Here is a 17193-nt window from a genome sequence, read left to right as displayed (position 1 = left end):
GCTTGGGTACTTGCCGTCTTCCCTATTGCGATTTTGGTGGAGATTTAGGGCCTCAATAGGTTCTGGGCGTTCTGGGGTTATTTGAAAGAATCTGACCTTTCTGGCAGAATTGACTAACACGGTTGCATGTATTTGTGGAATGCTTGTTGCATTTACTGTCTTGTGACTTACATGCTCAACATGAAAATTCTGAATGCTGACTGGCTTAGATAATTAATCGATACATTAGATCAGTCACGTGGTTTAGCTGAGGAAATCTCAATGATCCCAGTTGTTGAGGCACTTACACAACCTGATACATGGTTTTCATGCTGAAATTTAAATTGGGCAGCACAAATGAAAAAAATTATTATTCGTATGGACAGGTGAAACTTGAGGAACCAGTAGAAACCAAATCACATAGCACAAACTGGTTTCCCGTTCAAAGGAGACTTATTGGCAGTGCTAATAAGACTTCCGCGACTAAATAGTGTATTCAAGGTTTATTCAAGGTTTATTCAAGGTTTAATGGTCTAAAAAGCAATTAACTTTACAAGGACCATAGGGTGAACGTATATACACAAAGGGACGCAAAAATATGCGTAATGTTTACTGAGTATCACATGGAGTTAAATAGTTCCAGATTCGGTTTGGACATAAGATGTGCATCTAAATTGTTCTTGAAAATGGTTAAACTCGGCGAATGTACAACATTGGGAGGTAGGGAGTTCCAAGTGAAACATACACGGACCGCAGAAACGTTCCGCCGACAGTTCACCCCCGAATGAGGTACCGCGAGCTAAAAGTCATGCCTCCTGCCCGTTCGTGTTCGACGTCGGACAAAAAGGTCTTCCAGCGGATGATTAGGTGTCTTCAGTATATTATATGTTAGAATTAGGTCTCCCCTGATGCGCCGATAGTAGAAGTCAAATAGGTAGAGACTGGCAATCGTGTCTTCGTATGGTTTATTATGCAGTCCAATTACCAGCTTCGTGGCTCGATGATATATTCGCTGTAGAAGAATTATGTCTTTTTGAAGCCATGGTGACCAAGCTTGTATAGCGTATTCCATGGTTGGTCGGATGTAGGTATTGATTACTCGGGGCAGTGCCAGTCGAGTGAAACGACCAAAAATCCGTTTTAGGAGCGACAGGACTTGTGAGGTCCTCTTGTAGACGGCTGTGCATTGCAAGGAGTTTTTTAAACAGCTGCTGACCCACACGCCAAGATCTTTTTCTTCACTAGTCCAAGAAAGTGGTTGTGGACCCAACGTATAGTTATATGCAAAGGGCTTCCCTACACGGAGCATTTTACATTTTTGGAGGTTAAACGGTAGTCTGTTTTTCAGTGACCAATCATAAAGTGTATCGAGATCTTTTTGTAATCGGTGACTGTCTTCAATGGTGCGTATGCTTGACCATATCTTGATATCGTCTGCGAATAAAGTGATTTTACTGCTCACGAGCTCAGGTATATCGTTTACGTATAATAAAAATAAAGTAGGCCCAAGAACGGAGCCTTGGGGTACTCCACTTGTAGCTGCAATTGGCTTGGACAGAGCGCCGTCAACACATACACGCGCGTCTCGGTCAGCCAAATAGATTTCAAGCCAAGCCAGCAGCTTTCCCGTAATACCATAATGCTCGAGTTTTTGCAACAATATGTTATGGTTCACGCGATCAAATGCCTTGGAGATGTCTAGATAGCATGCGTGAACGGGATTTCCATTGTCCACAGCTTGCGTCCAGTCGTCTAAGGTAATGAGGAGATTGGACAGACAGGATCTGTTTTTTCTGAAACCATGCTGGGCAGCCGAAAGCAATCCGTTTTCCTCTAAGTGTTTAATGATTTTGTTTGCCACCAGTCGCTCAAGCACTTTGGAGATCACCGGCAACAGAGTCACCGGCCGGTAGTTTGACACGACCGAACGATTACCTCCTTTGTATATGGGAGTGATAACGCCCTTCTTCCAGTCGTTGGGAACCACACCGTTATTTAGGGACGAATTGAATAACTCAGCGAGAGGTGTGCATAGGGAATGAGCACACTGCTTGAGGATAAATGGTGTTATCTGATCGGCACCGGGAGATTTTCTGTGATTTAGTTCAAGTAACGTTCGGAGTACACATTCTGGAGTCACAATTACTTCATGTAGGGAGGTGGGCGGTGAGGGAGACATAAACGACATCCGGCTTATATATTCCTTCTGACAGTAAACAGTGGAATAGAACTCCGCCAGTTCTTCAGCTGCAGCTGACGCAGTGGCCGTCAGTCCATTAGGGGTATGCAGAGGTGAAATACCCGGTTTCACAGACGCCTTATTATTAATGATCCAATAGAGAAGCTTCGGATTTTTTTCCATTTTCTCTAAAAGCATTAGCTGGTAATCCTTTTTGTCGCTCGCGACCAGCGTGTTGACTTTATTTCTTAGTAACCGATATTTTTCCCATGTTGTTGTTGTTCGGTGACGTCGGTATTCAGCCCAGGCTGCATTTCGCTCCAGAATCCATTTTCGGGTTCTGCTTCGTAACTTAAAATCGAATCCCATCTGAGTATTCTTTGGAACGAAGTGGGAATGCAAACGTATTTTATTGACCAAGTTCCCCATGAAGCTAGACCATTGCTGGTGGACGTCTGGACCTTCTGAATACCAGTCCGTACAATGACTCAGGGTATTCGACAGTGCTTTCGTGTTCACTTTCCTGATCATTTTAAGCTCATCATTAGGTCTCACCGCCGAACAAACATAATCAAAAATGAGAACGACGTGATCACTCGATCCTAATGGACTTTCATATGCGATGTTTTCCACAACGTTCTCTTCGCTTGTTATGATGAGGTCCAGAATGGAAGGTATATCTGATCCTCTATACCGCGTGTTGCATGATATATGATTGTGAAAGTCAAGATCATGTAACGTCTCCTGGAAGGCACAATCGAGGGAATTTATCGGATGTTGTTGAGTCCGTAGCAAGTTTGGGAGATTGAAATCACCCATAATTAGTATCTTACTTTTATACCGGGAAGCCACGAGGCGCAGCTTCTCCATTATGGTGTAATTGTGCAGTTCCTCCGCTGAAGGTGGTCGATAGATCACACCAACAACACAGTCGTTTCCTGCTACCGTCTTTAACGAGCACCACAAGGTATCCGATAGTATCAAATCTTCATCAGTTAGCTCTTTGCACAATAGTTGCCTGCTATGGTAAATAGCTACACCACCTCCCCGAGAAATGCGATCCCGACGAAGAAGCGTCATTCCAGGGATGGCAAGTTCACTATCCGATAAGTGTGGCTGGAACCAAGTCTCGCTGATAGCAATCAAGTTTGGCAAATGCTTTTCACACAATTCAGATAATTCTGGAATCTTGTTAGTCAAGCATTGCGCGTTCGTGTATAAACATTTAATGGTGTTTATTGACAGCAGTGTTGGGCAGTACGCAAGATAATGTGCAGGTTGGGCGGTTATAATTGTGCCGACCCTGGCAGAGTCGGCAGCTGGTCGTTTTTTGAAGTTTCACCTACGGCTTCATCTTCATTAACCTTGGTCTCTTCTGTGGGTATATTGTTCCGCATGGATGTGCTTATCCTTAACTCCCTAGGGAGTAAGTTCCTGTGACGTTGCCATTGTGTTTGGATTAAGTTTAGCATATCACCACGAAGTAGTGTGAGTTTCAGGGGCCTCGGGCCGGTACCCAAATATTTTGGTGATTTCGGAATCCGATAAGTATCAACCACGGCCACGTTTTCAATTTCAAGTGTACTGCATAGAAATTGCCACTGCATGTAGTCGTGTGTGTTTTGCGCTATTTTATCTGACGTTTTGTTGGGTTCCGGAACACCCAAGATGATCAAACTGCGGTCATTTGTATGTTTGTTGGTTGAGTTTGTAGGATGAGGTGTATTTTTGCGCGATCTTTCCGACCACGGTATATCAGCGAAAATCCTTTCGCCATTGTCAGCTTCCCCCCTAAGTTGGAATGCTGATAATAGAATGCTCTCCAGGTCTTTCTCGGTATTAACGGTAACTCTGAGAAGTCTTGGCTTACCGTTATGTGGCGAATTCGGTGGTCGACTTAATCGTGTTAGGGAAACTGGTTCGATAGGTTTTAACTTCATTTTAGCGCAAAGTTTGAACCACTCCTCCAGTTCGCGCTTGTGCCTCGCTTGTAATAACGTATCGCAAGGTTCTGTGACATTAGTGCAAATAACACTAAGTCCCGATGATGCTTTCCGGTTATTACTGAGCGACATAGTTTTGGATTCAATGGCCTTTTTTGACGTTACTACATCAGTTTGTAACAGAGGTATGGAGTTCTTTGTTAATCCAACATGCTCCACTCCCCCCACCGGCCCAGACTCACGTGGTTGTAACAGCTCTTTGATATGTTTTAGTTGGTTCTCTAATGAGCCCAGTCTAATCTCCAATAGGTCATTCCTTTTGCTGATGTCATTTGTGTTCGCATTTTGGCTGCCGTTATTCAAGATGTTATCTCTACAAGTGACACATAGATAACATACTGAAGGGTGACTGGCATCATTAACCATCTGCACCGTTGCATCAGTTAATGTAGTGTTCAGCTAAGTTAACACCGGGCTCGATTCCCACTAATAACTCGTGAGAGGTGGATTTATGCTAGTTCTCAGCGATTTCGAGAGAGTTGTGCTGTGTCGCCGGGTTTTGGCACGAATTGACATCACTAGCGGGATCGAGTCTCCACTTAAATTCCATCCGAACAGGGGCATATCATGCAGACAACATGGAGCTCCGTACCGCTTATCAGCTGCTGATAATATGAAGAACAGACGAATAAGTAAGTCCGTTGTGATGGCAAATGCAGTTTTGGAATACCTGGATGGTTGAAGTTGAACTGAGTGCTTTCTAGTAGAGCATGAGCGAAGTAACTCGCAGGTAATGTTCTAGGAGCACAACAGCATTGTAGTGACAGGATAAACATGAGTCTGAAACGTACTAAGCAACATTTTGATAGCAGACTTTCATACTATTGACCATTGGGGTGAAACAAAACTTGTGATGATTGCTGGACGTATCTGGCACATATACGTAACTTACTGACATGGTAATTCTATTCTGGTTGAACTGTATCAGGCCAAAGCGAGGGACTGCGTGATGCGTTACTCCAAATAGGTGTTCTTTTTAACCTAAAGTATACGCAGATGTTTCGCCGTAATCTAGATGGTCTGAACACCTTGTGCAGAAGTCGGACAGTCATGAAGGGAATCAAGTATTTAACGTCTGTTGTAGCCAAGTTGCTAAGTGGGCATTCCGCATGTTCACTGGTCGATAAGTTAGAGGTTGCCTTCTTTGGTCTAATACTTCCGTATATTTTCTCCGGTTCAGACGGGTTTTGTGCAAAACTGGCGACTGGTTTGCCCAGTATCTTGCGGAAAAACCGGCCACTGCTGTGAACCCCGGAGTTGAAGGTAGTAACATGGACAACCGCCACCTACGCAAGTCACGTGAGTCGCAGTAAGAGTTGTCACATTGTGTGGTGTATAATTACAAAATGCTTGGAGGGTGCGATTCTTGAGGGTTTGTGATGTCAGAGGAATACAATAAATTGGTTTTAAGCTATTTTGTCAAGTTGGTGGTTTCGCTTTTGAGCACCGAATGCAGTCACTCAGAAGCGTCAAAGCATTTCACGAAACTTCATCAGGTGTTGCGTATCTGTGAAGCCTATCTTCTGTGAAGCGACGTTGCGACAGCCAGTTTTCTCCGATCCCTGGTTTTTCTCACTGCATGTAGCTTGGATGTTTCACAATTGTTACATAAGGCAGCTTTTCGAACGACAGAACCAAAGAAGTTACTTTATCGTCCTTTGGGGCCTTGAGGAAAGCGATGACATAGTCCAAAGGTGAACGGGCTTGCTTCTTCAGCTGTGTTAGTTCAGGTATCTGACTGAAAGGGGGAGGTAAGAGTGCCACAAAGTCTCACCTGCGGAGCACCAGGGCATTTATTCTAGTCACAGCCAGGTAGATGCACTACCGATGACCTCAAACGAGAGCAAATCTCGCGTCCAGTGCATCATTTCTGACGCGGATTAGTTAAAACAACTTGGTTAGGATGGAATGATATATGTCTGGGAATGACATGGATGTGAATTCTGCATCGATCGTAAACACACACAATCAATTATTATTTCGCAGAAAACACCACGACGTTATAATCTGCCTTAGTAGAATAAAACACACTCCACTAATGCAAACTCGCTGATTCTGCTGATGTCTACTCAACAGGAAGTTTGCTCAAATTTTCAACCAGTGGCCTCTTGGGTCACTAACCCTCGGTTTACTTTTGTGGCTGCCGTTTAATTCTAATCATGTAATCAAGGCGAACTCGCGTTCTACTCAATTGTTCAACTGTTGCAAGAGGTGGATAAGTGAAATGTTCTGGTATGCTAAAATGTCAACATGAAAAACAGACACACAGCGTCCCAGTTTGTGTGGTCGACAGCGTTGGTGAATACAATTGGAACCTAGATTTCAACGGAACATCTCCCAATAAGTTAACGGAGACAGTGCTTGAAGTAAGCATCTTTTGAGGTCATTAACGAAGCAACAACAAATTTACCCTTCCAAATAGAACAGACCTGAAAAAATAGAGAGGAGAATCCCCGTACTTGTCACAAAGATGAGAAATTCATCATTTCTCTCTGTTCATTTTCTTCGTGAACACATCAAGGCCGATTCTTACTCAGATTCTTTCAACTGCTATTTTCACGTGCCTCCCTGCAAGGACAAGGTCCGAGGAAGGATGTTTAACTGTGTGAATTCAGTAGAAAACAGGACTCATACGATATATTTTTACTTCGTATTCAGGCCCTTATAAAGTGTGGATATAACGAAATTGTTTATGCCTTACAGAAGAGTCACCCGCATCGGAAGAAATAGGTGTTTTTAGTGGCGTGAACGTGTTGCATGATACTTTTGAATGGATTAGATGATTTTGGAATAAGAGTAATGTCAAATTTGTCTACTTACAATAGCATTTACTACACACTACAGCTACTTACTTCTATTATAGTCTATTTCTGAAGAGTACAATCACAAATATACAACGTGAATACAAGCGACGAATTTGAAATGGTTACAAAAGTATATGAGGCAAAAGAGAGTAATGTCTCCTTCGAAGTCATGCCACCAACATTTTCACTCAGATAAGATGAATCTCAATGCATGTAAGAATTTTCGTGTAGAGACCAACAACCCAAGAAAGGACAAACAATGCTGAATGCTCTTCAAGGCGCAGTCAAGCTCTTCAAGCACAGTCGAGACTCGCACATCAGGCTCATACTCAGTCTGGTTTGAAGGTATGCAAGGCGCGTCAAGCTCTTCAAGCACAGTCGAGACTCGCACATCAGGCTCATACTCAGTCTGGTTTGAAGGTAAACGGCAAGAATGTACACTCAACACCATGTACCACGCATAAAAGTGTTGTAAGTACGCAAACAGCCCACAATGGCAAACAAACACGAGTCACTGACTGTGACCTTAGGAAATCCCAGTCCAATAACTGCCCTGGCGGACTAAGGAAAGCAGATTCCTCGATAAGAGATGACCATCGGTTGTTGAACCAAAACGTCGACGTCACAACCAATGGCAAATACTACCAAGATTATGGCGATGGAATATTCATCAGCACCATACTTCTGCTCCTTCTCATTCCACACTTTGGGCCCATCCAAGAATATGCCGACATCTATCACAGTTACTGGGCGCTTTCGAACAGCGATTAGGTCAGGCTTGCTGAAGGACGTCAGAATAGGTGTTCTCAACTCTTTGAAGACGGTGTACTCCGGCTGGTGGAGACGTTTCGCAGGTTCTCTTGGCAGGATGCCAGCCCTCATTCTTCCTTCGGGTAGCATAGCAATTAACAACCGAAAATGTGCTACAGCTGGATGATGATGATGTGTCTAGGTAGAGAAACTCGTCTATGCAGACCGCACATACACTGACAAATGTTGCTGGTTAGTTCGGCTCATTCTCGTTCGTTTTATAAGTGCACAAAAATAGCACTACAGTTGGTTGAATTCCCTGCTGGAAGTTCACCCGATAATATTCAACTGAAATGATGAATGAACGCAGTGTATATTCAATTTCTCATCAAATAGCAAGCGGCAGTTTGCGTCAGTTGACGTACGTTAGTCTTTTAGGTAGTTGTTTGACATCTCAGAGCAAGTGGGTAACCCAAACACTGCCAAATGATGTGAACACTATTCTACTTTTACTTCCCCGAAGACAAGTAGTGTGGATGGCTAAACACGTCGCAAAAATATTTATAAAATAAACCGAGCTACAAACTAATTTGTGGTTCACCATAAGTTCTTACAGTGAATGTCGTGATAGCGCCTTATTCGTCTTCCAACACAGTCCGAGCAGGCCTTCCGGAACTAATTTAACACCGGTAAGAGAAATGTCACAGTTGCTTTATTCCGTTCCCCTGGTCAGAGAACACATGTCAGCGCACGTGCCTTTCTGAATAAAACTGCCTCTGTTTAGTTCACTTGAGTGCGCAGTTCTGTATATCTAGCTTTTGACATAACACCTTGATTTCTCACCTCATTACAGTTCACTCATTTCGTCGTCCTTGACGCCGGTTGACATGCATCTTGGAGTAGCTGCCTATGCAACCTTTCTTCACGCCTTATGAACAACTCAGTGGCTCTTGAGAATTCTCTGCAGTATCGCAGTCTATACTCAGTAAGGGATTTCTTCCGGAGCATATGATGGGAGAGTGCCACAATGTGTCCGAACTTCAGCTAAATGGATTTTTGCAACGCTAGATTTTAAAGGATTTATTAAATTTTTTCTTTAGGAACGAAGCCAGTACCAGTCTTGCAGTGACCGTGAGAAGCAACGTATATTTTGGGAGGACATTTATAAGTGACCATTTCATTTGGATAATCGAGCCATAAGACCTGAACTATTTTTATACCATATCATTTGGTTAGCGCATTTTTGTACATCGTTTAAAATCGCGATGGTATTGAATGCCACTAAAATGTTCTCAAGTTTGAATGTCATGGCGCACCAGAATTTCGGCTATTTGGAGAAAACCATGATTATTTTATTGTAACACTGAAAAAGCGCAAGCCGTTTCACGAATTACAGTAAAATCATTTTTGACTTACGCTTAAATGTCGCTCAAACGTATACAGTCGTTGCTGTCTTCATAGTGTTTGTTATATAACGAGTTTTAACGGTTATGATGGAAAAATTGGTCTCTTTTATTTTGAGTAATTTGGAGAATAAAATGTAGTCTATGGTATAAGCTATATTATATCCTTTAAAGTTATCACTACGTTGGGAACCGTCGAACATACCTTCCTAGTGAAGGGAAGTTTGTCTATGCCCACTGTCTATGGCTTTATTATGTCGCTTGAATCAAACGTCAAAAATTACGACTCTGCCGTGCATCTGATTAGGATTCCTCTGTTCTTGCTACACAATGCCTGTAGTTGCATAATACTCTGCGTCTAATCAGGGTGTAAAATTTATTGCTGCCCCTAAACAGGCTTCAAATTCGACGAAGTGGGGGAACCAGTGAGTGCAATCATATAAAAATAAAATGCTGTATTTGTGCAAGGCGTTTTGTGACATTTGGCAGTTGTTTTTACAAATTTGATCTTGTGTTGGTCGCGCAGGTTGCTCATAAGGCATACAAATGAGTGTGCGAAGTCTTCAGACGAGATCATATTCTGACGATGAACTGTATGGTTTCGATTTTATTGGGTTACCTTCAGAAAATACAGCGTCCTGGAAGGCAGACTGTGTGAAACGGAATTTAACAGAAAACCCATTCCAGTAGAGACCATGTTGCGGAAGAGCCCCCGACCGCACCAACTTAACGACTAAAACGTTCGTCAAACAAAACAGAATTCTTTCACATCTATTCTAAATAATATTAGAACCACCATTTAGATCATCACAAGATTAAGCTGACATAGTAGTTGGAGATTCACTTATGATCCTGGTGGGTTCAAGTCAGCTGAGGCATTAGGATATACACATACATCATATACATCATACCAGGACGGTCTGTTGAATTTTTTGGATGAGTTGATCCCCACATGACCTGAAAGCCAATTTTTGTCAACTAGAGAAACATTTTTGGAACGCTGAAGAAATTAGAAGATAGTGGATGGTCTATTGCTAAGAATTATCTTATATATCAATCTCCTTGACGTGCATCTAACACTGTCAGAGCGGCCAGTTGGCACTATACAATGAACGGCTAATACCAAGCTCTGTAAAAACGCTCCAAAGAAACAACTTTTCTTCTTGAAAACCATTTCTGGCTTGAAAAATGATGAAATGATTAAATACAGTTTGGCTGCGTTGTGAACTTTGGTGGAATCTCCGTCATATGGTTTGTAAATGAGGTCATCTCGTGTTGGCGTACAGTCGGCAATCCTTATCTGCATTCAACCAGAATGGGAATTTCAGACTAGTCAAGCAAGTTCCCCTCCCATTAATTTAGCTGCCCACGGCGTGCGGTGAGGCACACTTGGCACATTCCAAACGTCTTTCTAAATAGTGACGCCTCACAATAAAGGACCACATTGTTCTGAGTTAGAACTAATCACGTTTAGGAAGGAAAACCCTTCCACCTGCCGTATTAAAAATTCTAGCCACATATATCTGAATTTTTACATAATCAAACAACAGACTATTGAAGCTGAGAATTCAGCAGAGTAACCCTCCCTTTATAATCATCCAAAGTAAGGATCGTCCTATTGGTGAGATCACTTTTTCTTAAGCAAAAATCAACGCAATACTGTATTTGTTTCCAAAATTAGAAAATTTCACCATACTGGGAAAGGGGAGGCGCAAAGAATCTTGGCTAGATCGAATTCTCGAGTACTGTAGCTTGCGTTGCATACGTGTTCACGTTAACTTGTAACGTAATCACGTGTAAAAGTGCTTGCAACGTTATACATTCATTGCTATTCCGTACGTTTGTGTTCAGAATGTATCAGCGGCGTCATAAAGGCCGCGTCTAAAAATGGCGTTTTCTATAGTGTGGTGTATAAGTATGCTTGCAAGTGAAAAACACTCATCCTTACCGAAACCCTAGTCAGCTGACTAGTGCCGAACTAAGAGAACTGATAACATGTAGCGGATACGGACGTTCTTTGAAATACTTGAATGGCGACCGATCAGCACAGTAATTTGGTTTTGACGGGAAACACCCGAATCCAGCTGAACCTCTGGAATGTGGCGGTTCGGTTTCACTTTCTGGAGATCGTTTGCGCAAGCTGCGAAACGTATTGGTCCAAATGGACAGGTTTCGATATTTCAGCCCTCTGGTTATCATTTCTATCTATCATAACCTTTTTAATACTCTTTACTGCTTAAACCAAATGTCTTCAAAGGAGGAACGATAAAAGGCAAAGTCGATGAACTTAGCTTATCTCCGATAGCGGTGGTAGCTGAGAACTCACCGACAGCAGCTGTGGAATGCTAACGAACAACGACTCAACCGAAAGTTACAGTTATATTACACGCCTGAAAGCGCAACACATGTAGTCTGGGCAGATGGATTATGTCGAGCCCGAACGGACGCAAAATGGGTTTGAATTAAGGAATAGAATTATTAGGTACTCACAGCTGATCTGGATACCATTTTATCAACTTGTCTTGCCAGATATCAAAGTTGAAGATCTTTAGGCTTCTTCAACTATGACGAGAAAAACCCCAACAACCGAACCGTGTATCCAGAATACAGTTCTTTCTGAAGATTCAGGTCGGGTTCCTAAACAAAAGTGGTTCATCCCAATGTTTGGCTCCGTTGAGAGAGACCACCACATCAGAATTTGGTGTTTTATTGTAGAACCCTGGAAATCGATATGACTGAAACACTGAAAACCAAAAAAAAACTTCCATCTGAGTAGAACGTATTTGTGTGTTTTGAATAAAGCTGTTGCACGTAGTGTCTAACGGTTAGTCCGATTCTCAGTACCCATCACTATTCAAAAGCGATTACTGCTTTCGTCTACTGAAGTCTGAGTCAACTTTTGAGGCCCCAGTGATGATGATGAGGCCTCAAATAAAGTAGCATGAATAAATGGGCATAAGTTGCTTGAGCCCTAAGTGTCCCGGGCGGAAAATTATTTCAGTTAATGCGCAGTTGGTACCGGAAGGAGTGGAAACAATTTTTGTGTTCTGATTGGTTTTGGGAGGGAAAGGAATATCTGAGAGAAACAGCAGGTGATCTTCGTGAGAGAGCTGAGGGTAGCCCCTCTAAGATATCAGTCTCCTACTAAATCCCGAAACGTTTCACTGAAGGTACCTTAGTTGAGGAAGTTCATTTTGGAGACTACTGCACCTGAAGCGAATCCGTTTAGATTGTAACTCCTGTGGGTAAGACTTCATGTAAGCTAACTGACTTCTGACTTTTGGCAGTCACTTGAGGATTATTTTAATCTAGAGATGCTTAGTTACACTACTAGTCACTGTTTATTGTCTGGACTTACTGGTCACCTGTTCACTCTGTCCAGTGAAATTCAGAAACGGTCGGGAAGCGCACCCAAGTTAGATATTCTCTTCCGTGTTTAAGCCCAAAACCAATTTGTTAGATTTTTTTCCACACGGAGGTATGATCGGAAAAAAGACCGACAAGTATGCCGTACTTTTGTTTACTCTGAAAAACAAAATGGCTGTACCACGGACGCTTCATCTGAAGCAGCTGTCTTATGTAGGGGAAAGAGCGGTGTCATCATAAGAGGCTCTTAAATGTTGCGTTGGCACCCGATAAATCAACCGCAAGTGTTTTGCAAAGATTAGTGTCTTCCGAATGCGGCAGTTCCACGGGATACGGTGTATCATCGAGTTCTGGAAGTAATTCACGTTGCTGTCGGAGATGTGTGACAAATTATGAATGATGATATGCGACACTGTGAATGCAGACTTGCGTTTTTGAATGTAGAGCACGGCGAGCTGTTTTTTCAAATTTTGCGGAGATCTGGTCAAGTTTAACGGGATAAACCTCGAAAAAGACAATTTTTGTTCGACTCATCTAGTTTTTCGATAACGCGTATAAACCACCAATATAACGTTTCTCCCGACCGTTCACACTCCCTTTACAGGGATGAAATCATAGCGTCAGTATGCTTTCATATGAAAGTCACGTGATCATGATGAAGATGAAGAGCCTGTTTGGCTGTGGTGCGGGCTTGGTATCGAACATAGATATTTTTCATCCCAATCCTTGATGAGAGGGAAATATGAGTCTTGAGGACACCTGGGGGGTCCTTGTTCTAAGCCGACCGGCGATATTACAAAACGTAACACTTATAAGTGAAACCTCTCCGGACAGAATCAAAGTGCACTATTTTACAGATAAGTCTCTTTCTGGGGATCATTTATGGCCAGTCATTGTATTGCAAGGCCATATTTTCGTTTATTCGACGTCAAAACCTTATGCTAGCTATGGGTGCTTTGATGTTAAATAACTGGAAAAAACAGCAGGGCATTCAGTAATATCGCGCGGATGATGCTCAGCTTGAGGAAACCTGAAAAGGTTAGATGAATGAGAACCCAGATTCCTTTAAAGTTTACATAATATCTTGGCTTAAAATTGGGCACAGAGTTGTCAACAGGAAGATAGGATAGAGAAAAAATGTGTTAACTGAGCTCTCTAGATCGCTTCATTTTATTTACGGGACTATCCTTCTCGGGAGTCGAGAGACATAAACACATGCACTAAAAAAGCTACCTAAAGTTTACAGCATAGACAGTGAAAAAACTGATTTTTTCACAAAGAAACATGCTAGATGCACCCTAACCCACAAAACCAAAAGTCCAATACATGGAGCCAGAAAAGGCGAATGGAAGTTTAGATGAAGGCCAGAATTTTTCTGGATAGCTAGATTTATAAACGCGTCAACTGCACAAAGTTTGGAAACCATGTTAAGTCCCCGACAGTTTTCACGGCGTTGTGAGCACTTCTGGCGAATAGTGTTATGCAGCGGTAAGCAATCGGCTTGAGCCTACCTACATTTATTGGGTGGCTGCGTTATCCATTATTGACCTGGGAATCCGGAACAGTTTATAAAAGTGCAACTCGAGCTAGAGGCTGAATGTGAATCTCTGACAAGCCCATACGCCTCGAAAACGTTCTTTTGAAGTGATGTAGCTTCCATAAGTGGTTCGCTAACCAACAGCTGATTTCAGCAATCGTCCACTGCTTAATAACATCTTCACTGACAGGCTACTGGTGATCTCGATCTCTCAACGGTCACGAGCACACGAACATGAAAAGCTGCTAGGGAACCGGACTGGGCAGTCGCATGACTAGTCCTACTGGAACCCACATAAGCCAAAGAAAATGGGAGTCAAGCGAGGTGGACCACTCTCTGCTACGAGAAAAAGCACATAATGGCTTTGACCCTACTATCACCGTCCCCAACAAACAAACTTATTGGTCCTATCTGCTGGTCGATTGCTTAAGAGGCGCTTTTAGACAACACAGTTTCTAGCACCTGTCTTTTGTCCATCTTATTTCAGATTTCTTCTTATTAGCTGCCTCTAGAGAAGAAGCGTATCAGATATAATCTTCGTCCATCCCGCAGTACTACTTTTTTCAGTGGCAACTAACATTGACTTTTTGTCTTTTTTACCCGTACTTCAGCAGAGTTTAGAAGTTCCGCAAACTCGTAAGTACTGTGTTACTTTTGTGTGCATCCATTATATATAGCTAAATAAGAAACATATTAATTTGACTGTAAGGGTATCATAAATCAAAAAAGTTCTCCTACCCTTTTTTACATTGACGATGTCTCGCATCTCTGGTGCCCACGTGGCTCTGATACAACAGAAGTTAACGTTGGCGTTTGATTGTGATCATTTCATTGATTTGGAGCTTCCGAAAGAAAACACTTTTGTCGTGTCTTAGGTCCTATTATTCCGCTTGTCGCAGGCACAGGAAATGCAGCTAAATCAATCGTCTTTCTAACACGCTGTCTTTGAGGTACACATTTTCAATCATGGCTTCAACAATCGATGAATACAGTGACAAAGATGGCTACTTGAGGCCAGCACTCAAAGCCCGCGTCACTTAAGGATTAAGCGTATATAGAAAATGCATGAATCAACAAGATAGTGTGTAAGTTGTGCTCCGTCGGCTCATACTCGTACGATTAACTGAAACAAACTCAACAACTGTGCACCTTTCGCTCACATGTTTTGATAAACATTGAGACAGGCAGTTGTCTGGGCATAGATTCCAACGAAAATGCGTTTACCAGGCCTGATGACGCAGATATATTCTCATGCATCTCCAGCAGCATCACATGTTAGTCTGTTTTCGTCAGCGTACAAGAGTTGCCGCAAGCCACTCAACCTGATGATATCTCTAATATCAAGCACTTAGTTCCGGGGAATCGGCATTTTTTAAATTTAGGGTTCTGGCAGAACAGTTAATTCATGTGTTGATATTAGTCTTGAATGAGGTGTGGGCGTGAATAATTCGCTGGTTATTTGTGCAAAAGATAGTTCCATTAAGTTGCTGCGTTTCCGACAACCTAGTAAGGATTCATGCAAAGGTTTGTTGATCAAGGGGATGAAATATGTGAGCACTCATTTCGTAGACCTTACTGCTTCATGATGAGTTTTCAATCAAATGGTTCGGTCCAAGCGTCATAGTAGTGCCACAGACGTGTTCCTAGTAAGTATTGGAACTGCTACAGAACTCCTTCCACAGGCATATGAAGTTGTTACGATTCACGCAATACACATAGTACCAAAACCTCACTGAGTACGGCACAATGAAACAGCCATACCTGCATACATAGAGGTAACAAGTGCTATTTGTTTCAGTGTTAAAATTCATTCTGAAACTCTTCACTACCTAGAACGTTCTTTGCTGGTGACTTTGTAACGTTCCACTCACTTTCGTACAATTCCGTGCATTTCCTGCGATAGCCGATTCCAGGTCGCCGGTATCACCCCCCAATGTACGTTTTGTTACATTGCGTTTGTCCTGTCACTACGATTTATTGTTTGACATGTTTGTTAGTAGTTAATACTTTTTCATTTAGTGCTGGTAAGCTCTTTCGAAAATCGATCAAGTGATTCCATTCTTCCAAGTAGACCGGTAGCTAGAATTCAACTACGCAGCGACAGTAGGGATATGTGTACTGGTATTCTATAGAGAAAAATGCTGCTAGCCCAGGTAGCGTAGATGGTCATTGGCTTTTTCTTTAAGCTGGGAAATTCGATTTCAAACGCTTCATCACTAATCGAAGTGACATCATCAGTGCGTTAACTGGAGCGTAGTAAGGCGCAGCGACCAACCCATCGCTTTGAACAAATCAATGACCAGCTGTCTTCCTTAAAGCTCGTATTACAACGCACGTGTCTGACGTAGGAAAACATAACGGGTATGCTCTGATTATCCGTAAGGGTCAGCTCAATTCAAGAGAAACACCATGCATTTAAAAAGTAAACGTTCAGCACAAAGTGACTTCTTTTTGTTGGTTTTTAGCCGTTGGACTGATCGCTGAGCTGGGCAATTTGATTACAAACGTTTCATCACCAGTCGAGGTGACGTCATCAGTGCGTTGTTGAGGTGCCTAGTGGTGCGTAGCAATGGGTTGTTGGTTGTGCTGTGTATATCACTTTCAGCCGCTCATAAATGCACCGTGACCAAATCCTGCACAAAATACGATTAAGTACTTGCTATCAAGTAGTGCAGGCAGATAACAGCACCGTTTAAACAGTTTAAACAGCGGAAAGCCGCCTATATACCGTCCTTTCTGTCATGTCTTGAATCACTCGAACCACCCTATTTTCTTCAGGTCATCTGAGTAAAGGACTTGGTTCCTACTGCTTCCCTCAACAAAACCACATTTTTTGCCTGCAGTGTGACCTGGATACTGGTTGATTGTAGAAAACCTAGTTTTGTTAGGCATCTTGGCAAATCCGCAAAATCCACATAGAATAGACTACCAGCTAGCGTTTCTAAAAACCCCACAAATACACAATAACACCCCAATACCTTTTACAAAACTTTCGTATGAATTACAAAGATATAACTTGAAACGAATCCTATTGGGAGAAATCACATTCAGTAGACGAAATTAGACTTTTACCGTACAGTGGGCGCGGTGAGCTAGGCATGGTAATATAACATGGAATGAGCATGGACTACATGTTGTCTTGGGGCTATTTTATTTTGAGCTCTGTGAGGCC

The 17193-nt window shown here is 42.4% G+C and overlaps 1 protein-coding gene across 1 annotated transcript in view; it reads left to right on the top strand.

The window, feature by feature from the left end:
• The window catches only part of T265_09507 (hypothetical protein), a gene marked incomplete at both ends in the record, with an annotated part of 60834 nt that overhangs the window by 16734 nt on the left and 26907 nt on the right, over positions 1-17193 (top strand). The window contains 2 exons of the mRNA XM_009175595.1: positions 5342-5460; positions 9515-9543. Of these exons, the coding sequence (XP_009173859.1) occupies positions 5342-5460; positions 9515-9543 (148 nt within the window). The remainder of the gene's footprint in view (positions 1-5341; positions 5461-9514; positions 9544-17193) is intronic.

Source organism: Opisthorchis viverrini (assembly GCF_000715545.1).
Source record: "Opisthorchis viverrini unplaced genomic scaffold opera_v5_280, whole genome shotgun sequence".
NCBI lineage: Eukaryota > Metazoa > Platyhelminthes > Trematoda > Opisthorchiida > Opisthorchiidae > Opisthorchis > Opisthorchis viverrini.
The sequence above is the reverse complement of the archived record's forward strand: the minus strand, read 5'-3'. Positions and strand labels throughout refer to the sequence as shown.